Below are 22713 nucleotides of genomic sequence, written 5' to 3'. Positions count from 1 at the left end.
TAGTGCTTTTGCTAGTGGCTCTCTCATGTTAAGTTTATCAGGTTGCTAACCTAGCAGATGTAACAATGCTAACCTTCTGTGACATAAGCCGCCCACTGAGCATAGGTGTATAGTTCTTCAAGGAGAGGTCGAAATAAAAGCCTAATAATATGCAATTTCACAAAAAAATTCTTTTCTGTTTTAAACTTTTTTCTAAGTCAGGTTCCAATTTTAGCCTTTTAAGACCTTCCTATAATGTTAGAAATATCCATGTGAGTATGTAACATTTAAGCAGTAAATTCAAAATAACTTGATTCATGATTATATAAAATAGAATTATTTTATATTTTATTTATTATTTCTAGAACAAGGTGGCAAATTCTTACTCCAATAGAACTCATACTTGTGGAGAAATCACTGTAGATAATATTAATCAAGTTGTTACTGTATGCGGATGGCTGCACTATCATAGAATGAATAAATTTGCCGTCCTGCGAGATGCATATGGATCTGTGCAAGCTTTTATCCCAGAAGAAGTAATTTAACTATTAAAGAATTTTCGCCTTTACAAACAATATTTGCTTTATAGTTAAACAATTTATGCTATTATAGACCAGTAATGTTTGGCTGCGCTTAAATAATTAAATTCTTGTTTTTTTTCACTTTAAACTTAGTGCTGGAATGTTCCAGTAAAATGGTATCTTCTAAATGGTAAAATAGTATCTTTTATTAAGGATGAGTGCTGGATGCTGGAAGCTTTTGATCACAAGGAACGTATTGATCGAACAGTTCCCTAGCACATTCACCGGCCTCTAATGTCATCTTCAGAATTTTTGACATTTCGATTCAGAAAGTAGATCCACTCCAAGCCTTTAAGCATTTGCTAGTGAAATAGAACGACTTTTAGGGATCTTTCTGGAAGAGAGGGCTCTAATCACTTGCTGTTTAATCTATTCATAAATTTACTCAATTTTTTTTCTCTTTTAAAAATAATAACATTATTATTATTATTTTAAGTAGATGAAAGTATCCAAATTATTATTATATTTTAGAGAAATGACTTACAATCTACTTTGAGTTCTACACCACTTGAAAGTGTAATTGAAGTCACAGGGAAAGTTCATAAAAGACCACAGCATCAAATAAATAAAGTAAGACAATTCATTTTTTTTCTTGTCTATTGAATTATTCTTCGAATTAAGGCAAATAAATATATTTCAAAAGAAAGTTTAATATAAATACTTTGTTTTTTGGACGGAAAATTTTGAAAATTAGAAAAAAATACAAATTTTGTACGTTAGTTTGTAATTTGTCAGCCTTAAATTACAAAAGAAAAGATGCTTATGAGATAGTCTTTTTTTCTCTCTCGAAAGCGTACAATATTTAATTGAGTCCTTTCGTAATAATTTGTTAAATTAGTTTAAATTTCTAGTAGATATTGGTACAATTTGTTGCAGCAAATGTTGACTGGAGAAATTGAAATTTCTGTAGATGATTTTAAAGTGATTAATGCAGTGAAAAAGTCACTCCCTTTCTCAATAAGGGATTATAATAAGGTTAGTACCATGAGATGTTTGATTGGAAAATACTATGCACTTAAGTAGTTATCTATTTCTTTCTTTCTATTTTTTTTAGGCTAATGAAGCAACTAGAATGAAGTTTAGATATTTAGATCTCAGATTTCCAGTTATGCAAAGAAACCTGCGATTCCGTTCATCATTCTTAATGAAAATAAGAGAATTTCTATTAAATAATGCGTTTTTAGAAGTAGAAACTCCTACGTTATTCAAGAAAACGCCTGGAGTAAGTAATGTTAAAAATTAATGGAGTAAATCATGATACATTTAGTGAATTTTTTTTTTTTTTCATGTGAATTAAGTTATCTCGTCTTCATTTTTTTAAAAAATCTTAAAATTTACCCCGGACGTTCCTGTATTATAAATATAAAATAGACTAGAATCGTGTGATCCGTGAGCTTTGAGATTTATTGAAATGTAATGAATTTTTTATTTAATTAAGAACGATTTATAATTAAGCACAAAATTTTTGGATACAATTTTAATTACTCACATCACTTCAGGGAGCTCAGGAATTTATAGTGCCAACCCACATCCCAGGAGAGTTTTTTTCTTTAGTCCAAAGTCCACAACAATTTAAACAACTATTAATGGTCGGCGGAATAGATCGTTATTTTCAGATAGCTCGTTGTTATAGAGACGAAGGAGCTAGGCCTGATAGACAACCAGAATTTACACAAGTAAGAATTAGGCTTATTAAAAATTACTTCAATTGTATACAATTGTGTACCCTTTTAGTGAATTTTTGTTATCTCTATGGTGTGAATCAAACAAAGTCAAAGACAAATATATTAAGTGAATTTTGAGACATTTAGGTGTTTTTCAACATGCTTTTTCTTGTAGTTTTCGACCAACTTTTTTACATTCCTAACGGATACTTTTAATATTCACTCTTGCTTCAAAACCTCTTGGTTGTCAGACTCATTTTTCGCCTGCTGCGACCCGAACCCATTTTCCTAGATAACGAAACGTTAATCATCATATCGTTTCAGTATTTTTTAATTCTTCACGAGTATAAAGTAAAAGTAACGTAATGTTTACTATTTCAGCCAGGCTCTACGTCCAACTACCAATTAGGTATCGTGGACGGAGGCGACTAGCAAACATACTTTACGACAAAGTTCTCATATTAAATATTAAATTAAATCTAAGGCCTAGACCGGGAATCGAATCCAGTACCACAATACATACTAGCTTTGCCGGTCTCGCTTCCAACCGCTCGGCTACCGTGGCGCCATTTTCATTTATATTATTAACTTTCTGCATATCTCACAAAACGACCATAATGACCACAAACACCAGGCGAATAAAGGCTAACTTCAAAATAACGCATTTCTTCTTGATATCCATGGAGGACGTCATCTAAGGTAGCTATAGCAATGGACATAGGCCTTACCTCTTAGAAAAAAGTGAATTTCATTTGAAAATGTGGTTCGGGCTAGAGTTAATTAATTAATTAAGTAAGTAAGTGATTTGTTGGCTGATATCAATGATTTTATCTGTAGAATTTGTTTTTCTAATTCTGTTTCGGATTTTCATCCCTACCAGTGGTTTATTCATCAATTTGATATTTTAGAGAATTCAGCCAGTGTAAACAAAAACATGAGTACTATTGAATGTATTACGTTCCTTCTGGAATTGTGGTCGCTACGATTATCTCAATCTAAACAAAGTTAGGGTGAAACCTTAGGGCTGCAGATTTAGTTTGTGTGTATCTTGGGTATAGTAAACCCAAGGTAAGCTCTGTACATTATCACTCATATCTCTAGAGAGTCATGTAGATATTTAAGACGTTGTTTTGGCCTCTGAAGCTTTGCATTGCGAGTCATGTAGATATTTAAGGCGTTGTTTTGGCCTCTGAAGCTTTGCATTGCTGATGCAGAAATCAACAATACTGTAGCGTTGGCGGATTGTTTCTAACGATTCTGATTCTAAAAACTAAATGCACTTATTCGGTCTTGAACTAAAATTAAAAATTTAGTAAAATTCTCGAGACCAATAATTAAGAAAGCATGTTCATTTTGTAAAATGATTTATTGTAATAAATATCAGTTCAATATTTGTGAGTGTAAGGAAGAACTGTCTGATTAAGGTTTCAACCGCATATCTAGCTTTGGTAAGATGTTATTCATTAGTTTAGTGAATATTAATCTACAATAATTCAAAACAGTTAATATTAATTTCTGTGCTAACGTTTACAATTGTCTTTGACTTGATGATATTAATGAAAGTTAAATTCTAAACTATTGGTACTAAATCTTATTTGAGCAATTTATTTTTATTTTTTATATGTTCTATTTATTGTAGTAATTATGGCGATGTTTAATAATAGTTGGATGTAGAAATATCATTCAGTGATGCTCATCATGTGATGAAATTAATTGAAGATCTCCTGCATTATTGTTGGCCAAATAAAAGTTTAATAACACCTTTTGAACGGATTACATACTCAGAAGCAATGCAGAAATACGGAAGCGATAAACCTGATCTTATACCGAGATTCCCGGTTTGTGTTATTTAAGGATTTAAATAAAATGTTCAGTATCCATTTCTTAGATTATATTATTTCGTTGTTTATTAATTAAATGCAACCTTTGTTTTCGTTTTTTTCAGATTATCACTCTAGATGACCAAGACGCCAGTAATATGAAGAAGGCAATAATCATCTCTGACGGTGATGTGAGTAATATTCTCTTCTTTTTTTCAGAAATATCAAATTCTATCAAAAAGTATGTACTTCTTCCAGAAATTTATAACATCATCCTTTCGTAAACATTGTGAAATAGTGAATAAAAATTATTATAATGATGTAAAACTTCATGTACTGAGGTATAAAAATAGCCGACAGTGGCAAATTGATGCTGACAAGATTTGTGGTTTGCTTGGAAATAAAATTAATGAGCATGGAATTAAAGAAAATGATTTTATTTTTCTGGCAGTCGGGCCTGAAATGAATTCAGTAAGAAAATAATAGTTAATTTACTTTGATGCTGGTAATAATTAATTAAATTAAATGTTTTAGTAATATATTCACTACTTTTTAGCTGAAGCTCTTGGGCAAAGTGCGATCTATGTATATAAATATTGTAAAAGGAAAAGAACTCAATGGTACTCAATGTATGACTGGGTTATATAGACCACTCTGGATCGTTGATTTTCCATTGTTTGAGGTGGATGAGGAGCAAGGAATATTAAAACCTGCCCATCATCCTTTTACAAGTCCACATCCTGACGACTTGCACTTACTGTCTACTGAACCACTAAAGGTAATATTCAGTTTTCTACAGCAAATTTTTTCGAAAAAAGTACTGACAAAATTGTAAGAATTCTGTTTATGAGGCTATTTCAAGATACCAATTAAAATTTAAATAACTAGTGTAGAGGTCTATTAATGAAAAGAATTTGCGATAAGTGACCACAAAATGATATGATTCATTTCTCAGTGTACTCTTAATTTTGTTGTTGATAACGTCTTTTATTATTTTGTTTCATTAGGTATGTACGACTATTTCTGATTATTTTATAAAAATATTGTTTTCATTGCAGGTTAGAGGCCTTCATTATGATCTTGTTTTAAACGGTTATGAAGTGGGCGGAGGTTCTGTTCGTATTAGTAATGCAGAATTGCAAGCTCATGTATTGAATAATATTCTTAATTATCCTACTGAGGATTTAAATCATATGTTGGAGGCTTTAGCATCAGGAGCGCCGCCCCATGCGGGCATAGCCCTAGGTAATAATGAATCATTAAAATATTGAGTTAGGAGATGTCTGGCCATTTCTCCGGGAATCTTAGCGCATCTGAGGCAACTTAAATATTTAATAATGACTATCCCAACTCACACAAAAGCCCTAACGGCCTGTGGAGGTGGTTGATGTATAAAACTTGTCTCTAGCGAATTATTAGACATGACCTTACTCATCACACACACACATTGCACACTTAACACATTCTGATTCTTAAAGAAGCCTCAAGATTTTTTAGGTCTGGTAGATTGATTATTAATAAGTTTCAATATTAAGAGTGTCATTTAAAAATATGAGATGGAATTTCGTAAGAGAAAGTTGAATCCGTTTCTAACTTCCATATTTTGCTGTTAGAATTCGGAAGATTTGGTACATTGGTAAGTTTTCAGAAGGAAGAATGACGTTTTACAGGCTTAGACATACTAATCAGCTATAATCGCCGTGAATTTATCGCCCCTGCATTGTTAAAAGTGTTTTAAGTTAAAATATTTTGACATTTTTTATTTGTTTCAGGCATTGATAGACTAGTTGCTATACTAGTCGGTGCACAGAGCATTAGAGATGTTATAGCATTTCCTAAAAGTGCAGAAGGTAGGGACCATTTATCAGGCGCACCTTCGTCAGTTTCTCAACAAGATTTAAAGCATTACAAAGTAAAGGTTGCTTACGCACAGGACATGTCACGCTCTATGTCCGGCTAACATGAATGTAACTTAAAAAATGTATTCTACTATTTATACTTCTCTTATTATACAGAAATCGTTTGTATCAACATTCAGTGTACATAATAAATGTAAATATATTTTACAATGTTCATTCTAGACATTTTTACTCTTTATGGAATTAGTTTGCAAAAATGTGCTTGATTTGATGTCCCTTATTGGTGACTTATTTGTTGGAGAGGGAAAACATTCTCTTTGAACACCATCAATGCTTTTAATAAAAGGTTATTAGGGAAGGTATTAGCTAAGTGGTAAGCGTCTTCTAGATTCCCAAACGGAGATCCCAGTTCGAATCTCACGGTCGGCTACTTTTTGTTAGAAAAAATGTTAATGGTGTAGTATGTGCTTCCGCCTCCTTCCACGATACCTAATTGGTAGTTGGACGTTAAGCCCGCCTGAAAAAATAGGCGATTTCTTTACTAAGTGTTTTTACAATTTTTGATATTGTATATATATATACATATAACACTTATATTTCCAACTTTTCTTAACATTAATGAGGGTGCTGGATTGAATTAGACTCTGTAATAGGTTCAAATTCAGGCGTGGTATTATTAGATTTACTAGAGATATCTACAGCTCACTGGACAAGACTGTAAGGATGCCAGATGCAATGATGAGGCTCCGGGCACCTTAAAATTAAAATAATGTACAAATTAGAAAAAAGTATGTTTTATTCAACTTCTAAAATATTCAAGAACAAAAAAACAGTAGAATGCCAGTGAACATAAAGAAAACACGAATGTTTTCCGCAAACAAGTTACAAATAACTTGGTATCAGCAGTCAACAACGGAAAAAAAATTAGGCAGTGCCACACTGAATATTAACACATGTACCACACTATGATGTACTGGTTATCACAAAGAGTAGGTTAGATTTATCACAATCAAGAAATACTGACAAAAAAAAACCCTACCTTAAAATCTATAAAATTTAATTTCCTTTATACACTTAAAAAAAAATCATACATAAATACATATTTATATATGAAGAGAAAATCCAATGTTAAAAAGAGACCAATGGACTTATTTACACATTTTCAAATTTTTCTTTTGATTTCTGATTTTATTTTTTTTAGCTGATTTAAAAACATTCTCCGCATTTTTAAATTATCATTAGAAAGATAATTTATATTAGAAACAAAATTATTGTGTTTAGTTCATATCACACATACAAGAAAATATTATAATATAGTGCAACCTATATATATGTATATATTTTTTTAAATTAAAGCACTTATTGTATACTTGAAAGTAAGTACACCATTTTTATACTTTAATTGAGCTATCCTTTTTGATATATATATAATTTTTTATTTTAATTTTATTTGACAAAAGTCGCCAGGATAGTTCTCCAATTTGGGATACGGGTCCCTCATGTACTTGGATTTTTTTTTTTTTTTTTTTTTTAGTTATTAATCAAATACCACTACATCCAATTTCTATAATTATTATAACGACCAAAATTAAAAATTAGAACACCCAAGGTCCAGTAAGCATAAAAAATTAATTTATAAATTAGTCCGGTGGGAAGTAAATAACTATTGCTTAAAAAGATTAATGATTCATAAATTCCTTAATTTTAAATATATAAATCAGTTATATAATTAAAAAATATAGCAAGCAATAAAAAACTAGAACTATGTACACATAAATTAACAGGTACAATTTATAATTATGTATTTAAATACACACAATGTTTAATTTAAACGTCTTAATGAACTACCCTGGCTTAAGGAATATTCCGCTGGCCAAAAAATAAAAATGTAACGAATACTACAATTTTTTTTTTTTTAAATCTATACAAAATATTTTTCCTCTTAGCTAAAAAGCCCAAAAATCGTCAACTTTTTTTTATTTCTGAAACATTTGTTACTAATTACATTATAAAGTACATTTAAGTTAGTACTTATATCAATAACTCCTATTTACATAATATAAGAAGGAAAACTTCTATAGGAACAAAATGTGCCAGTGAAATATTTCCTCTGAGTCTTGAAGTTATTTCTAAGTATTTAACTTAGGTAAAATTTAAGAAGAAAAAAAAAGGAATGTTTATATTATCAACATGTTGCTTGTTAATTCTATGCACTCACAGATTCTTCAGCAGTCGGTAACCAAAAAGCCATATTTGTGCAAGCAGAAGCTAACATCATAAATTTTGGATTGAACTGAACACACTGGACTGGACCCGTATGATCCGCATTTAATACACAAACCTTATATCCTGTATCCGCGTTCCATACATGCACCCTACCATCAGTTGAACCGCTAAAGATAAACTGTGAATCGGGACTAAAAGAGGCCTCTATTGGAATGCCCTTATTATTTAGATGTCCAGTGAAAGTTTGTAAAGGAGTACCATGAAAAGCGTCTATTAGTCGTATTATGGACCCGTTTGTTGATATTAAAACAGTTTTGCCATCTCTACTAAATTTAAGTCCAGTCCAATCACATTCCTTCTCTTGAACTTGTTCGAAAGAAACAAAAGGTCCCTTGTCGAATGATCGCAAATCATACAACTTCACACATTCTGAATTTAACCCAACAGCAAAGATAAGACCTTCTGGATCATAAGCAGTCACAGGCCTTCCAGATAGCTGCATCATACCTTGACAATTTGGAGACCTTAAATCCCAAAGCCTCAACGTTTTATCCAGAGACCCCGAAATAAAAGAATCTTCAATAGGCGAAATGCACAACGATACTACTTTTTTTGTATGTCCTGGAAAATAGCGAATATATTTATTATCATGTAATGATAAATACCGAATAGTGTCGTCCACTTTTGTTGAACTATGAATTGCCGTGTTTTTTGCATGTGTAAAATGAATCAAATCCACTCCGTATTTCTTACTATTTACGGTTTTAGTTAATGTTCCTTTTTCGCAATCGTAAATAACTATCTGATCATCATCACTGCACGATATTAGAGCATCACCATTTGGTGAAAAATCTATAGTTTTAATTTTGTCCGTGTTTTCCCGGAACACTTTGGCTACTTTAAAACTACGAACCACATGATCTACCAGCTTCATCTTGAGTTATTTTTTCTAATTAAGTAGCAAATTTGTAAATAACGTCTAAGTTTACATAAAATAAACCTTACTTTAAATAGAGACCTCAGAAAACTGTAAACACTCTAAAACGCTTGGCATTTTCTTCGAGATAAGCATAATGGAGGAAAGTACGCAAGACTGAGTCAGACAGTGCAATGTTTTTGACGATTTATTTATCGATACATCGCCTACTAATATTTCGATTTCCATTTATGAATATTTTTTACATTAATTTCTATATTTGCACTTATCATATATTATTTAATAGACGCAAGTGTATGCAGTTGTAAATTTTTCAATAAATAATTTTTTTAACAAATTCTATGATTTATTTTTAACGTAATGATATTCTAAAATTTAAACTACCAAAATCAAAGTCGATAGTTTAAAAAAGTGTTTAGATAAGTGTAAGGAGAAAATTAAATAAAAAAATAATATTTTACATTACTTTCAATCCCAGTTTGGGCTTCATCAACGCTTAAAAAAATATACAATTTTTAAGATTAACACTGAAGGTAATGTTTAAAACTATAATTAAATACATTCATTATATTTTTTGACAAAAAAAAAATCGAAAGCAATTGAACCTAATTTCTAAAGAAATAAATCAATAATGGTTGTTAAAAATATACTTAAACTACTCAAAAGACAGTAAATATAATTCAAAAGAAATACTTCTGAAATTTAATTCTTAAATAATAAAAAGTCACGGGAAGCTGGGTTATTTATGACATTGTTTCCACAAAATCTAAAGTGTATTTCCATATTGTTTCTTCCTTATTAATGTCTTATTATTAAAAATCCTTTCCAATATTATTGTCTGTAAATGTTAACATTTGCAGTTTTTGCCAAGTATTTTAACATAAAATTTTATTTTTTTGCATTGGTCATGGTTTTTTAAAAAATCAACTTTTCAGCATTAGTCTAATACAATCAAAAACGGATGAATATTTCTTGTTCAAATGAACTTAGGTCATCTAATTACTAGAAAATAATCCACTTTCACTGAACGGAAACGGTCACGTGGCAAATGGTTTTTATTACCTTCTAGTCAACCTTCTTATTCCATGTTTAGTGCAGGATAGGTGAAGTCATTTGTTATTCAACTCTTTCGTTTAAGTCGACGGAGGTTTCCATTGACATTAGTTGGACGGCCATCGGCTAAACGTAATAATATATTTTTGTATATTAATGAGTCCATTATTGGTTCAAGATACTGTGTGTACTTAGATATGTATTCACTTCAAAATTCACTTCTTTTTTTTTAATATTCTGTTCATTTTATGTTTGCAAAGTTCCTTAACAATTAACTTCGTAATCAGATGTTACTAGCTAAATTGTAGATAGCTCCGTGAAAATCGGCTTGATTTAGAACATTTTGATAGTCATTATTTTGTATGTAAATTTTGCTTAGCATAGTATAGTTTTCCTAACATATGCCTGAGGCATTTGTGGTTGCATGTGTCTTGTTTCTTTACGTCTTAAATATGTCATAAATGAATGTTCAATTTTGAGTTAATTTATATGAAGTCATGAGTGGTTCTTGTTCGTGTTGGCACTTAGGTATTGATTTAAATATTTATTACAAAATATTTGCTATACTTAACAAGTAAGCTAATTTGAGATATATAATGGATTTATTTCTTATAACTGCTGAGGTACATCTTATTGAATGAATATTAAACTAAGTACACACATCCTTAAATTAAGAACCAAAATAGATTGCTTGCCTTCTTAATTTGTCCAAATAGTAAATAGTATTAATTTAGAATAAAATTGTTTATTTTTTACCTGCTTTTTTTATTTTTTCCACATAGCGCAAGGAAGTCTGCAGCACGATACTTTATTGTCCCTTTAGCAACAAAATGAATAGTAATCTTACAGCCAAGGAAATTCGTTGTATGTTCATTGATTTTTTTATTGAAAAAAAGAAACATGAATACGTCCACTCTTCTCCGGTCATTCCGCTTGATGATCCCACTCTACTGTTTGCTAACGCAGGCATGAATCAGGTATGGTCCTATAAATACAGAAATGTAGATGTAATCTTTAGTATCTATAAATTTCACTAGAGCATATTGTTATTGCAAAGTAATTAAAAATAGAAATGAAATGTTGAAAGAATTACGAAATTATTTACATAACAGAGAGTCAAGTATAATTGTTTCTGTTTGTTAGTTTAAACCCATATTCCTTGGAACGGTGGACCCAAACAGTAAGATGGCTTCAATGGTGAGAGCTGTTAATACGCAGAAATGTATCCGAGCAGGAGGAAAACACAACGATCTAGATGATGTTGGCAAAGATGTTTATCATCATACGTTCTTTGAAATGTTGGGCAATTGGTCTTTCGGAGATTATTTTAAAGTATGTAGTAATTAGATATTAGAAAAGTAGTATTGGTATGTAAATAATGTGATAATACATTTATTTTATTTTTTAGAAAGAAATTTGTGAATGGGCTTGGGAACTATTGACTGAAGTTTTCCATCTCCCTAAAGAAAGATTATACGTTACCTACTTCGGTGGCAATAAAAGCGTTGGTCTGGAACCGGATGAAGAATGCAAACAGATTTGGCTGAAATTAGGGTAGGTAATTTTTATCTGAACTGAGAAACCTTTTTTTTATAACAAAGCAGTAGACATTCAGGTTAATTATTTAACTTAATTTAAAGGAATAAATATAAAATGATGGTTGTAGCTTATTATGATGTAGCGTATAAAATAATAAATCTTATGTGATTTAAGATTACTCAAACGATTTTCTTATACTCATTGATTAAAATCAGTTTGTTGCAAATTGAATTTTGCTGAAGCTTAGTTAGTTTTAACTGACTGCATGAAGGTAGCATATCTTAAATTATTCGCTGTTAAATGAATTAATCAGGTTAGAACTACTTTTCAAAAAATATTCGCTGGGATTATGCGAAAGTAAAAATATGAAACGAATCTATAAAAAGGCATTTGCCAAACTTAGAAACCGCGAAATAGTTATTAAAAGGTCGCTTGTGAAAAAAGTCATTTCAGACTTACCGTATCAAATTTTATATATTTTTCCTTGATTGCAGTATTCCAGAAAGCCATGTAATTCCTGGCAGTATGAAGGATAATTTTTGGGAAATGGGTGAAACTGGCCCTTGTGGACCTTGTTCAGAATTACATTTTGATCGAATTGGCGGACGAGATGTTCCTCACCTAGTGAATCAAGATGATCCAGATGTTTTGGAAATATGGAACCTTGTCTTTATACAGTATAATAGGTGGGCATAAGGATTTTTTTTTCTAAGTATGGATTTTTCTTGTCAATGCTTGTTAATTATTGAGGGTATAAATTTAGGGAAGTTGGTGGAAAATTAAAATTATTGCCAAAGAAGCACATTGACTGTGGAATGGGTTTTGAGAGATTGGTTTCTGTTATTCAACAAAAGAGATCAAATTACGACACAGATATTTTTATGCCATTGTTTGAAGCAATTCAGAAGGTAGATGATACTTAGATTTGAAAAATGCTTGAAGGAATTAACGATATTTTATGCGTAAACTATGATGAAAGAATAACAAAAACATGTACTCACAATTTTTTTACAGGGCACTGGTGCACCAGCTTATCAAGGTAGAGTTGGTGAACTTGATAAGGATGGAATTGATATGGCTTACAGAGTGCTTGCAGATCATGCCAGAACTCTTACCATTGCAATCTCAGACGGAGGCACACCAGATAACACTGGACGGGGGTAAGGTAAACTTTATCAAAAGGATAATTGGGAATTTGCACTGAAAAAGTACCTGTAGTTAAAAAAAAACTAAACTTGCGACGGAACAGCGAATCGTTCACAAATTTTCTTTCCCTTAAGAAAAATATTCTTTTAGGCTTTCTTGCATTTATTTTACATTAGTTTTAAACAATGCAATAGATATAGAAATCATTTCTTAACTAGAAAGGGATGTGCTCAATATTAGGACTCCTAAGCGGAAAACTCTGGCTGGTTGCCATCACATTTTTTTTCCTAGGCAACTTACAGTCCTGTACGGGCTGTGTTATTGAAATAACTAACAATGCCAAAGCCAAGAGGTGCACTGCAAATGTCTCCAACGGCACCAATAACTTCTGGAATTGTCTTACTCCATTTATTTTTAGTTTAAAGTGTTTAAGGTGCAAATAAGATTTATGAGATAATATTCTTCACAAAGATACCTTTGGAGAATGTATGCATCCCTTTTATTCAGGCGTCGTAGCATCCCCTAGTCATCGCTATAAACACTAATCCCAGTCCTAATACTTATTTACCTATTGACTCCTTGGCTTAACGACCCATGAATGCCAGATCTTGGTTCTCTCATTTTCTCAACTTAGAGACTTTTCTTATTTGCTTTTCTTGAGCAGCTAAGTGACTCTTTTATATCTCTAAACCACTTTTTTTCCGGAAAGTTCGACAAAACAATTTTGTGTCTCTTATTTCCTTCATTCTGTGCTGTTCTTTCTCTATCGCAGTAACGAATAGTCATCTTTTCAGAATCTCTCCAACACTTTCCTAATATCTCAGGATCTCATAAACTTAAAACTACACTGCCTCATAATCAGTTTCCTTCTTTAGATTAAGAATAAAGTTAATTACTTTCTCATATCACTCACCTAAGCTATAGGCTGAAAACAACACTAGATCTCCAAGTTAATTGATTTTTGCATGACTAGATTCGTCTTCAATGTTGAGTGGTACGCTCAAATCTGTTTACACCGCTAAGTGGATTCCTTTTTACTGATTATGGCGGTAAAAAATGCCACAAGGTACTTAATTATTTATCATCAACTGTTAACTTCCTTACTTGCAGTCTTTCAGGCGGGTCTACAATTAGTCCTTATTAAGGGGGGGGGGGGTTGAAGTACATATTTTGTTAAAACCGTCCATTCTAATCAATAAAAGAAGCAGCCAAACGCAGGATTCGTGCTGGAGATCTCCTTCTTAAAAATACATGCGTCATAAACATTACTTCAACATCCGCCCCAGATATACAATATAAATAGTTAAAAGATTTTCTGCAGAGGAAAAGAACTTTTTTTTAAACTTCCTGTACGAATAAAATTTTTTGATAAATTAAATAATTTAGCAAATCGCATATATATTTGTGCGAGCTGAACTAAAATTTATTTTGAAATAATTTTTTAGCTATTTTCTATTTTTTGGCGAACATTTTTATTTTAATATATGTATATATTTTTTAGATATGTTTTAAGACGAATTCTCCGAAGAGCTGTAAGATATTCCACTGAAAAATTGAATGCTAAACCTGGTTTTTTTTCTACATTAGTACCTGTAGTTATTAATCTTCTAGGAGATACATTTCCTGAAGTAAGCAATTTTTATGTAATTTTTAAGATAATGACGCATTGCACATGATGATGTTTGTTTTTTAAAGATTCTGTAGCTGAGTACTAGCTTTATAAAGAATAATAATAAGCTTTTAATTAGGTCAAATAGTTTACAAAATTAGCATGTATGCCCTTACTTTTAGCAGGATTTAATGCTTAACGAAATCAGTTCTTATGATTTGTTTTCTTTATAATGTTCTGTTATCAAGTAGAAATAAAAATGAATAAAATTAGCAGTCATTTAATTCTTTAAAAACTACATTTTAAATTGAAATTAATTACTGTTGTAAGTCTTTAAATATTGATTTTTCAAGTTTGTTAAAATAAACACATCAGATTGCCTCGCAACCAGTCTTGTTTGAGTACATTGATTTAATTTAAGGGTGATGTGACTTAATTTATACTTTCTTATGTAAGTAATAATGTGTTTAATTTTAAATCTTTCTTAACAGGTAAAAAAAGATCCACAAAACTTAATTAATATTATCAATGAAGAAGAGGAACAGTTCTTGAAAACGCTAAGTCGTGGAAGGACTGTTTTAAATAAGACTATAGCCAAACTTAATGAGACAAAAGTTTTTCCAGGTAAAGGATTTGAAATGTTACATTTTAGTGTTATAAGAAAACTTAGTACCAGGAAAAAGAAGTACCAGAAAATGATTAATAATCCCTTGCTGTTTTCAAATACCTCTGAACTATTCCTCCTCACAGTCTAAGAACTAAGGAATAGAGATTATTTTAACTAAAGTTTATTTAAGTAAATGTATATTTCTGTTGCAAACAAATCTCTATTATTATTATTATTATTATTTTAATATTGATGTCATTAGTAAAACAAATTGATTTTGGGTTTAGGTGACGTTGCTTGGAGATTATACGATACCTATGGATTTCCTATTGATTTAACTGGGCTTATGGTAGAGGAGAAAGGATACACTGTAGACCTAAACATGTATGAAGAGGCAAAGAAAAAAGCTCAGGTAATGAAACTTTCTTCTGATCTCGATTAGATACGAGACCTCTAAGGAGTTACTGCTACGTCCAGCCCAAAAGCTTGCTGGCTTGAAGGTGACTGTCTCGTAACTATCTTATGCAACTAAATATAATAAAATTTATAAAAATATTCAATAATTTTAGACAATTTATTTTGAGGAAAAAATCAAAGACGAGAAGACAAATAATTTTAGCTTTAATTTTTATTTCATCGTAAATTTTTGAAAATTTCTTCCAACAGTGACATTGTTAAAGTGATCTATTTAAATGATAGAACGGTTTTTTACTAAATAAAAATTATAAAAGTTCGTGAAAGTTAATTTTTAATTCGTAAGAACAGGAAATTAGCTACGGGAAAGGTGGTGAAGGTGATACAGATACCATAAATATGGATGTACACGCCATCAGTGAACTTCAACAGAAGAAAAGTTCACTTACGGATGATTCACCCAAATACCATTACAAAGCTGTTGATGCTGTACACAAATACGCAAAGTATGGTGAGTAATATGTTTGTGCATTAATAAAGGTTCAACTTTCTATCTTTCAAATATTCTCACACACACAAATACTTTGTACTTTCTTAGAATTTGGCAGCTGTGAAGGTAAAATACTTGCTTTGAGAAAGAACTCAAAGTTTGTAGAGAAAGTAGAATCTGGTGACTTCTGTGGAGTTATATTGGATAAAACTTGTTTTTATGCTGAGCAAGGTGGACAGATTTTTGATGAAGGCTTTCTGAATAAGATAGGAGATGATGTAAGTACGGCTTTTAAATTAAAAATGGTTAATAGATCCGTCGTAGTTGGATTTAGTCTTTATTTGAACAAAAATTTTCAATTGGTTTGTGATTGTGCGAAGAATATAGAATGAGAAATAGTTTCCACCACAGTTTTCAAACAGATTTTTAATAACAGTTCTCTATCAACTAAATCCCAACTACTTTGAAACTGATTCAGGGCCTCTTTATCCTGGCCGGCAGCTTTCAAATAAAGCAGTTATTCTATTCAATTCATTCATAAAGTTGGGCATGGCTTATACATTGAAACAAGAACGATAATCTGTAAAACTTTAGTCCCTGTTAAAAATGTAGAGATTCTTTTCATCCGCTTGCAATAATATGTACACACTCTTAATTGCGATTTTATCTTCTCATTTTTCTGAAACTGCTATTGCAATTTTAGTAAAATAATGAAAGGTCTTATTTTACAGGGTGCAGAAGTGATAGTAAAAAATGTTCAAGTAAAAGGCGGCTATATAGTGCACATTGGAAATGTCGAAGGAATTCTTCATGTAGGTGACAAAGTCCGTGCTGTTATTGATACAAAACGAAGACGTCTGATTATGAGCAATCACACTGCTACTCATTTGCTCAATCATGTATTAAGAAAAATTCTTGGTCCTGAATCAGATCAGAGAGGATCACTTGTTGCCCCAGATAGATTGCGATTCGATTTCACCAATAAGGTAGGTCATGTATTTATTATTAAAACGACTTTTTTTCCTTCTACTTTATGCATAAAAACTTGATAGAATTTAAATAATTACTTTATTATTTTTTTTCATTCAACTTTTCTTAAGTTTTTATAATTTGCTTGATGTCGGGATTTCTATTGGTTAATTTTCATACAAAAATTTAATAATCTTTTTGTGATTAATTAACAAGAGAGATGGTAATGTTTGGTGAAGAAGTGCTTCTCCTTGGAGAATTCCCACAGTTTGTCGATTACTCAAGGATAACCCTCTATTAACATATAATTAACACTTCCAAATGTTACATTGAACATTATTAGCACGCTAAACATCCAATAATTCCTAAAAGCACTTTTAATTTTAGACATAGACATACTTTATACAACTCTGTGATAATGAAAGCACGTTAGAACTTTATTTTTGTTCAAATGTCAGTAGGTGGTTGGGTACGCAATGCTATTACATCTGTTTTTAGTACGCTAGTGAAGGTTTTATTTCCGGATTTTCTATCTATTAAGAGTCTGGTGCATCAAATCTGTATCTATATAGATGTTGATTTCAGTTTTTTTTTTAACTTCACTTTTTTAGTAAATGCCTCTTACGATTGTCTCTAAAGTTCAAGTATGCGTTATATATATAGAGATCAATAACTTTTATTAAAACAATTTATCAAACAAATTTTTGTTTAGGTCGTTATGTATACGGTTGCAATAGGATGCTCCTAAAGTGTCATTCGGTGGAGTTGCCCTAAATTTACCAACTTATTGACTCGTCCTCATAGTATTTTTACGTATTCCAAAAATGAGTATTCCAGTGAAGTCTCAAATAAAAAGGCAGCACGATTATTATAGTTTCTCTTCCGAGGGGTATATTCCGAACCGTGTTTGAAGAAAAAAAAAACCTAATATTAATTACCCGATGGAATCACTTGTTTTCGTGTTTCTTGGAATTAACAGAAGCAGAAGATGAACCCAGACTACTACTATATAGGCTAAATTTTTATGTATATTTTTTTAAAGGAGCTTGGTGTAGAAAGTAACGCCACATTTCATAATTATGTCAATATTCAGGTGTATGGTAAATTTTAACAATTTCTTACTGAATGTAAAGGGTGCAATGACGGTCAGTCAGGTGAAGAAGACGGAAATGGAAGTGAACAACATAGTAACGGGCGATCGCGAAGTTTTTGCCAAAACAGCGCCATTAACTGATGCCAAGAAGATTGTTGGCCTTAGAGCTATGTTCTCAGAAGTGTATCCAGATCCAGTTAGAATTGTTTCAGTTGGTGTACCCGTCATTGAACTTATTAACAAACCTGAAAGTAAATCGGCGCTCGAATCTTCTGTTGAGTTCTGCGGTGGAACGTGAGTGTCTTCATATGATGTAATGATAGAATTTTTCTGAAAAAAAAATGTATGAAATGAATAAATAACTAGTCTTAACTTAAACTGAAAAAAGAGAATACACGAAAACATTGATCCAATTGTGTTTTGTGATTGGTACATTGGCAACGTAATCGGATGTTAGCCCTCCTGAACAAAGAGTTACATACTTTTTTTTACATTTTCAATCGGTCAGTTAATTTTTTTCTCTTTGTTTTTAAAATTTCGTCACTAAAACAATTTTGTCTTTGATAAACTAATGGTAAATAAACTCACTAATACTCAAGGTATATTTTAAAAGTGAGGAGCTGATTGTTGTATTTTATAAGAAGCTATTTTGCTCTGTACTTTGGTACCAATATTCCAAATAAATAATTAGCGTGATTTAAAGGCTAGCTGGAGTTTAATCCTTTAATAATTTGGCATAACTACAAGTTAAAAGTAGAACCGAAAGATGCAATAAATCCTATGTAATACTCAATTGAAATACATATCAATTGAAAGCTTTTTTTAACCATATGTGTTTTAGAACCCAAACTTGAATGTACTTTTCGCACCCTGCTTCTTCAGTATATTTTTTCACTTTAATCACTTGACCTACCTGTTTTCATTTCCTTCGTGCATTCCGCTTTCCTTCTGTTTTAAAAAGTTTGTAAAAGTTTTACATATGTAATTGCTCCAACGATATCGCTTTTACGTTATGCGAGTGTTAGGATTCCTGCTCCCATGATAGCTCAACATCATGGGAAGAAAGATTTATCTGATGTTTATTCTCTCTTGCTGGCCATGTTTAACATGTAGGATCAATGTTCTAAGATTGGTTTTAGCTTTTGATGTCCGCTTGACCTTTGACGGAAAGGTTTGTAGAATGTTTGCAGTCAACAATATACTGTACGGAATTTCACAGGAGATTTAGACTTGATTGCGAAGCAAGCTAAATGTACTCAGCCATTAGTACTTAAGTTTCAGTTTACTTCTTACTATCCCTTCAAAATTAATGATACTTATTGCTTTTTAAATTATCTTTATTTGCTTCATTTTTTTTCAGTATTTAACTTTATTTTTATCAAAAATTTATTTAATTTTATAGTCACCTGCATAGATCGTCACATATTGGAGACTTCGTTATTACAAGCGAGGAAGCTATAGCTAAGGGAATTAGAAGGATCATTGCAATTACTGGACCAGAGGCCATGAAGGTAAGTGATCCATTAAATAGATTTTACAATGCTAGAATTCAAAGTAACAAGACTTTTTGTGTTGCATCTAAGAAGGTTTATTAGATTTACTTCCTCATCCTAATATATTGGATTGAATAGCTTGTTTAACGGGTGATGATGGACATAAACCATTAAGGAACTACAATATTCTTATTAGATTGATCTCTTTGATAACAGGGTATGATTAGGTTAGCATCGAAACGGATCTGTACTCCAGGCACCGCAACCAAACGAAATTTATTGTGACACTCTTCTCCTTGTCGTTCTAGAACAGAAATCTCTACATTAGTATGTTCTACGATTTTCTGACTAGTCTTATCTTTTATCATTTGCGGTTGTTCTTATATAGCAAAATAATGATTGTAATTATTCAGATGTAAAAGGAACAGATTCCTCTTTCCTTTGCAAAGAGGCTAGAAAGAAAATAATTGTCCATCCTTGCGATAGGTCTACCCTCTATCCAAGTAGTTTTCTGATTTTATATTGCTACATAAACAAACGTCAGGTATATGGAGTTTGCTTGAGCACTCATCGTGATCCGAATCAAGATAGCTTTTACTTATCAACGGGATCTCCAGGAGCCTTGTTAGTCTTATCCATCAGCTAAAGGAATGGACTTGTATGGTGGCTTGATTGACATAAGCTTGGGACGCTGTTAGCTGGCAATCTTTTTAAGTAGCTGTCGGGTTTTAATTTAATACGTCTGCCACAAGGAATTGCCCAGATCATGCCAAACGATCGCTCAAGGACCTCTTAGTAGCAGGCTTAGTAAACCAGTCCTACTATATTTTCGTGAAACCACTACATTTACGTACTTAAAGCTAGATATTTTGCCGTGATCATATTTCCTGAAGAGTTAAGAACGCAAAATCTTAATTGATGGTCATATTTTTAAATTGTTTTCTGCCAAATGGATCTGCTATCATATCTATGTATGTGTATGCATGTATATCTATTTCTTCGTTCCCTTAAGTCGACGAAAATGGGTAGAAGAAAAAAACTTGAAAATATGTAATTTCAAATTATAAAAAAATGAAACTTAAGAAACCTTATGTGACATCTTACAAGTATGGTAAAAGAAGGAGTGGCAAGGGACTTGGAACACTACACCTTTGATTTATTTATTTGTTTTACATCAGCATTGCTTGCTACTTTTCCTAGTTTAAAATGTCTTCATTAAGACACTTAATTGCTTATAGGCTAGAAAACATGCTGCCAGTCTGGAAAGTGCTTGCCAAATATTGAAGTCAGCTATAGAATCAAAAACTTTGAATAAACAGAGTGCATTGGCTGCCATTAATGATCATATAAAAGATATTTCAGAAGCAACAATATCTTATCATCAAAAGGTAAGCCTGAAGAAATGTTTTTTTTTATTAATATCTTTGGGTTGTTCGCAACAGATTGTCAAAGTGTTGAAAAAAAAAAAAAATTAAAACTATATGTATAAATTATAATTTCTAATATATCATTAAAAGGACGAATTAAGAAACATTTTGAAGAGCCTAAAGAAGAAATTGGATGACGCAGAAAGGGCAGATAAAAACGAACAATTGGCAAGAGTAGTTGACGAAGCAAAAGAAATAATAAATAAACCTAGAACAGAACCTTTCATTGTTGCCAAACTTGAAGCTGGTTCAAACACTAAGGTATTTAAGTGTATTCTTTAAATATATAAGTGTCTTATAATTTTTCCTTTCAGTAATAATTTGCAAACATATTGCAGGCTTTAGACGCGGCTTTAAAACAAGTGAAACAAGTATCATCAGAAACAGCTGCCTTGTTCATATCTTCTGATGAAACTAGTAAAAAAATTTTCTGTCTCTGCAATGTTCCGCAGGTGAATCATTTTTATAATTTTTGATGGCTATATTTTCATTCCTGATGAAAATTATTAGTACCTCGGAGTACCTTCTTTTTCAGTCATTTTAAATTTTTTCAGTGTTTATTGAATATTTTCATTAAATAATTTACGGCAATTTTCTGGGCAATCAAATATATTCATACAAAATTCAAGGTTGTATTCAAAATACACAAATCTTTTTTTTTTCGTCAAAATGCGATAGATTGATTTATCAATCAGGAGTGTGAAATTTGAATCTCTGTTTGAAACAAAGTTTGAGAACCGACAGATCCATTATCCTGCACTATCGCGCCAACCTGCGAAATTTTCTACCTAAAAAGATACCATTCAACTAATATAAGCAAATATAATTACGGCATCTTCGAAATCTCTCATTTCTTGGTATTTACTCTTCACATAATATGAGATATTTTATAATATAATAACATCCTTTTTTCTTGTTTTCTTTCCAGAATCTTATAAAAAAAGGTCTGAAGGCTAATGAATGGGTAGCAAGAGTAAGCGAAATAATTGCAGGTAAAGGTGGTGGTAAAGATGACGCTGCTCAAGCTTCGGGTAGTAACTTTGAATGCACTCAAGAAGCTATAAAAGTCGCCATAGAATTTGCTCGAAAAAAGCTAAATCTCACCGAAGCAGTGGAAACAAATAATAATCAAGCTTGTTTAACGTACGCTGTTCATAATCCGGCTTCGCTAATTCCTGCCATTGTATTACAGTACTCAGTTATTAAAGTAAAAGAACGATACGAAAATAAGTTATCCTATGTTGAAAAAGATTTGAAATTATCAGATCCCACAGCAATAGCATTCAGGTTGGCTAACCAACAATTAAAAGGTGGTACTACGTTAGCGGAATCGAAAATACTTGAATGGGTTTCGTATGTTGAAAATACTGTTCAACCAACCATTTGGACAATCATTTCTGGAGGTAAAACTAATAAGAAAACTGTGGAAGTAACTAAAAAAGCAAAAGAAAGCTTAATAGAATCTCTAAATTATTTAAATGATTATCTTAAAGATTGTACCTATTTTGTGGGAGAAAGAATTACTTTGGCTGATATAGTTATTTTTGCTAGAATTTTAACTGCCTTTCAAAATGTGTTAAGTGCCGAAGAGAGGCAACCATTGATAAATCTTGTTAGATGGTATGATACCATTCAAAATCAACCACAAGTGAGAAGTGTGGTATCAAAAATACATTTTTAACATGTATCCCATTACTTCTAAAGTAATTGTAAATGTATGAAGTTTTAAAAAGAAATGGAATAAACTGAATTTTTTTCTATAAATGAGTCTTAATATTTTCTTCAATATACTTTTTTCTTGGTATAA

At 31.5% G+C, this 22713-nt stretch overlaps 3 protein-coding genes across 6 annotated transcripts; 2 read left to right on the top strand and 1 right to left on the bottom strand.

The window, feature by feature from the left end:
• The first annotated feature begins 15 nt into the window (after positions 1-15).
• AspRS-m (aspartyl-tRNA synthetase, mitochondrial) lies at positions 16-7451 on the top strand. 2 transcript variants are annotated; one of them, XM_074131743.1, is made up of 12 exons: positions 16-251; positions 345-515; positions 1032-1130; positions 1437-1535; positions 1615-1782; positions 2060-2236; positions 3889-4062; positions 4170-4235; positions 4303-4515; positions 4601-4822; positions 5103-5289; positions 5817-7451. In XM_074131743.1, the coding sequence occupies exons 1-12, from the start codon at positions 150-152 to the stop codon at positions 6002-6004; spliced, it is 1866 nt and encodes a 621-aa protein (XP_073987844.1). In that variant the 5' UTR covers positions 16-149; the 3' UTR covers positions 6005-7451. The 2 variants fall into 2 exon arrangements, with proteins under 2 accessions (XP_073987844.1, XP_073987845.1); XM_074131744.1 differs by lacking the exon at positions 5103-5289 and having other exon boundaries at positions 5817-5969.
• Positions 6682-9241, bottom strand: Wdr82 (WD repeat domain 82). Its single transcript, XM_074131774.1, has one exon. The coding sequence runs from the start codon at positions 9061-9063 to the stop codon at positions 8110-8112; it is 954 nt and encodes a 317-aa protein (XP_073987875.1). The 5' UTR covers positions 9064-9241; the 3' UTR covers positions 6682-8109.
• A 248-nt stretch (positions 9242-9489) lies between these two features.
• AlaRS (alanine--tRNA ligase, cytoplasmic) lies at positions 9490-22670 on the top strand. 3 transcript variants are annotated; one of them, XM_074131736.1, is made up of 19 exons: positions 9490-9599; positions 10902-11096; positions 11263-11451; positions 11528-11673; positions 12153-12344; positions 12422-12566; positions 12673-12818; positions 14306-14432; positions 14905-15037; positions 15308-15432; positions 15786-15945; positions 16033-16202; positions 16656-16910; positions 18027-18280; positions 19389-19497; positions 20718-20867; positions 20997-21167; positions 21245-21358; positions 21835-22670. In XM_074131736.1, the coding sequence occupies exons 2-19, from the start codon at positions 10950-10952 to the stop codon at positions 22585-22587; spliced, it is 3486 nt and encodes a 1161-aa protein (XP_073987837.1). In that variant the 5' UTR covers positions 9490-9599; positions 10902-10949; the 3' UTR covers positions 22588-22670. The 3 variants fall into 3 exon arrangements, with proteins under 3 accessions (XP_073987837.1, XP_073987836.1, XP_073987838.1); XM_074131735.1 differs by lacking the exon at positions 9490-9599 and adding an exon at positions 10094-10251; XM_074131737.1 differs by lacking the exon at positions 9490-9599 and adding an exon at positions 10630-10647.
• The last annotated feature ends 43 nt before the right edge of the window (positions 22671-22713 follow it).

The sequence above is a fragment of the Rhodnius prolixus genome, unplaced genomic scaffold (genome assembly GCF_049639745.1).
Source record: "Rhodnius prolixus isolate KJV_2025 unplaced genomic scaffold, Rpr scaffold_4, whole genome shotgun sequence".
Classification (NCBI taxonomy): Eukaryota; Metazoa; Arthropoda; class Insecta; order Hemiptera; family Reduviidae; genus Rhodnius; species Rhodnius prolixus.
The sequence above is the reverse complement of the archived record's forward strand: the minus strand, read 5'-3'. Positions and strand labels throughout refer to the sequence as shown.

Coding starts and splice junctions, on each gene's coding strand:
- AspRS-m (XM_074131743.1), top strand. CDS start 150: ATGCAATTTCACAAAAAAATTCTTTTCTGTTTTAAACTTTTTTCTAAG. Junction 2,237..3,888: donor GACAACCAGAATTTACACAA/GTAAGAATTAGG, acceptor GTTTAATAATAG/TTGGATGTAGAAATATCATT. Junction 4,236..4,302: donor TAATCATCTCTGACGGTGAT/GTGAGTAATATT, acceptor TACTTCTTCCAG/AAATTTATAACATCATCCTT.
- Wdr82 (XM_074131774.1), bottom strand. CDS start 9,063: ATGAAGCTGGTAGATCATGTGGTTCGTAGTTTTAAAGTAGCCAAAGTG.
- AlaRS (XM_074131736.1), top strand. CDS start 10,950: ATGAATAGTAATCTTACAGCCAAGGAAATTCGTTGTATGTTCATTGAT. Junction 12,567..12,672: donor TGTTTGAAGCAATTCAGAAG/GTAGATGATACT, acceptor ATTTTTTTACAG/GGCACTGGTGCACCAGCTTA. Junction 21,359..21,834: donor GTCTCTGCAATGTTCCGCAG/GTGAATCATTTT, acceptor TTTTCTTTCCAG/AATCTTATAAAAAAAGGTCT.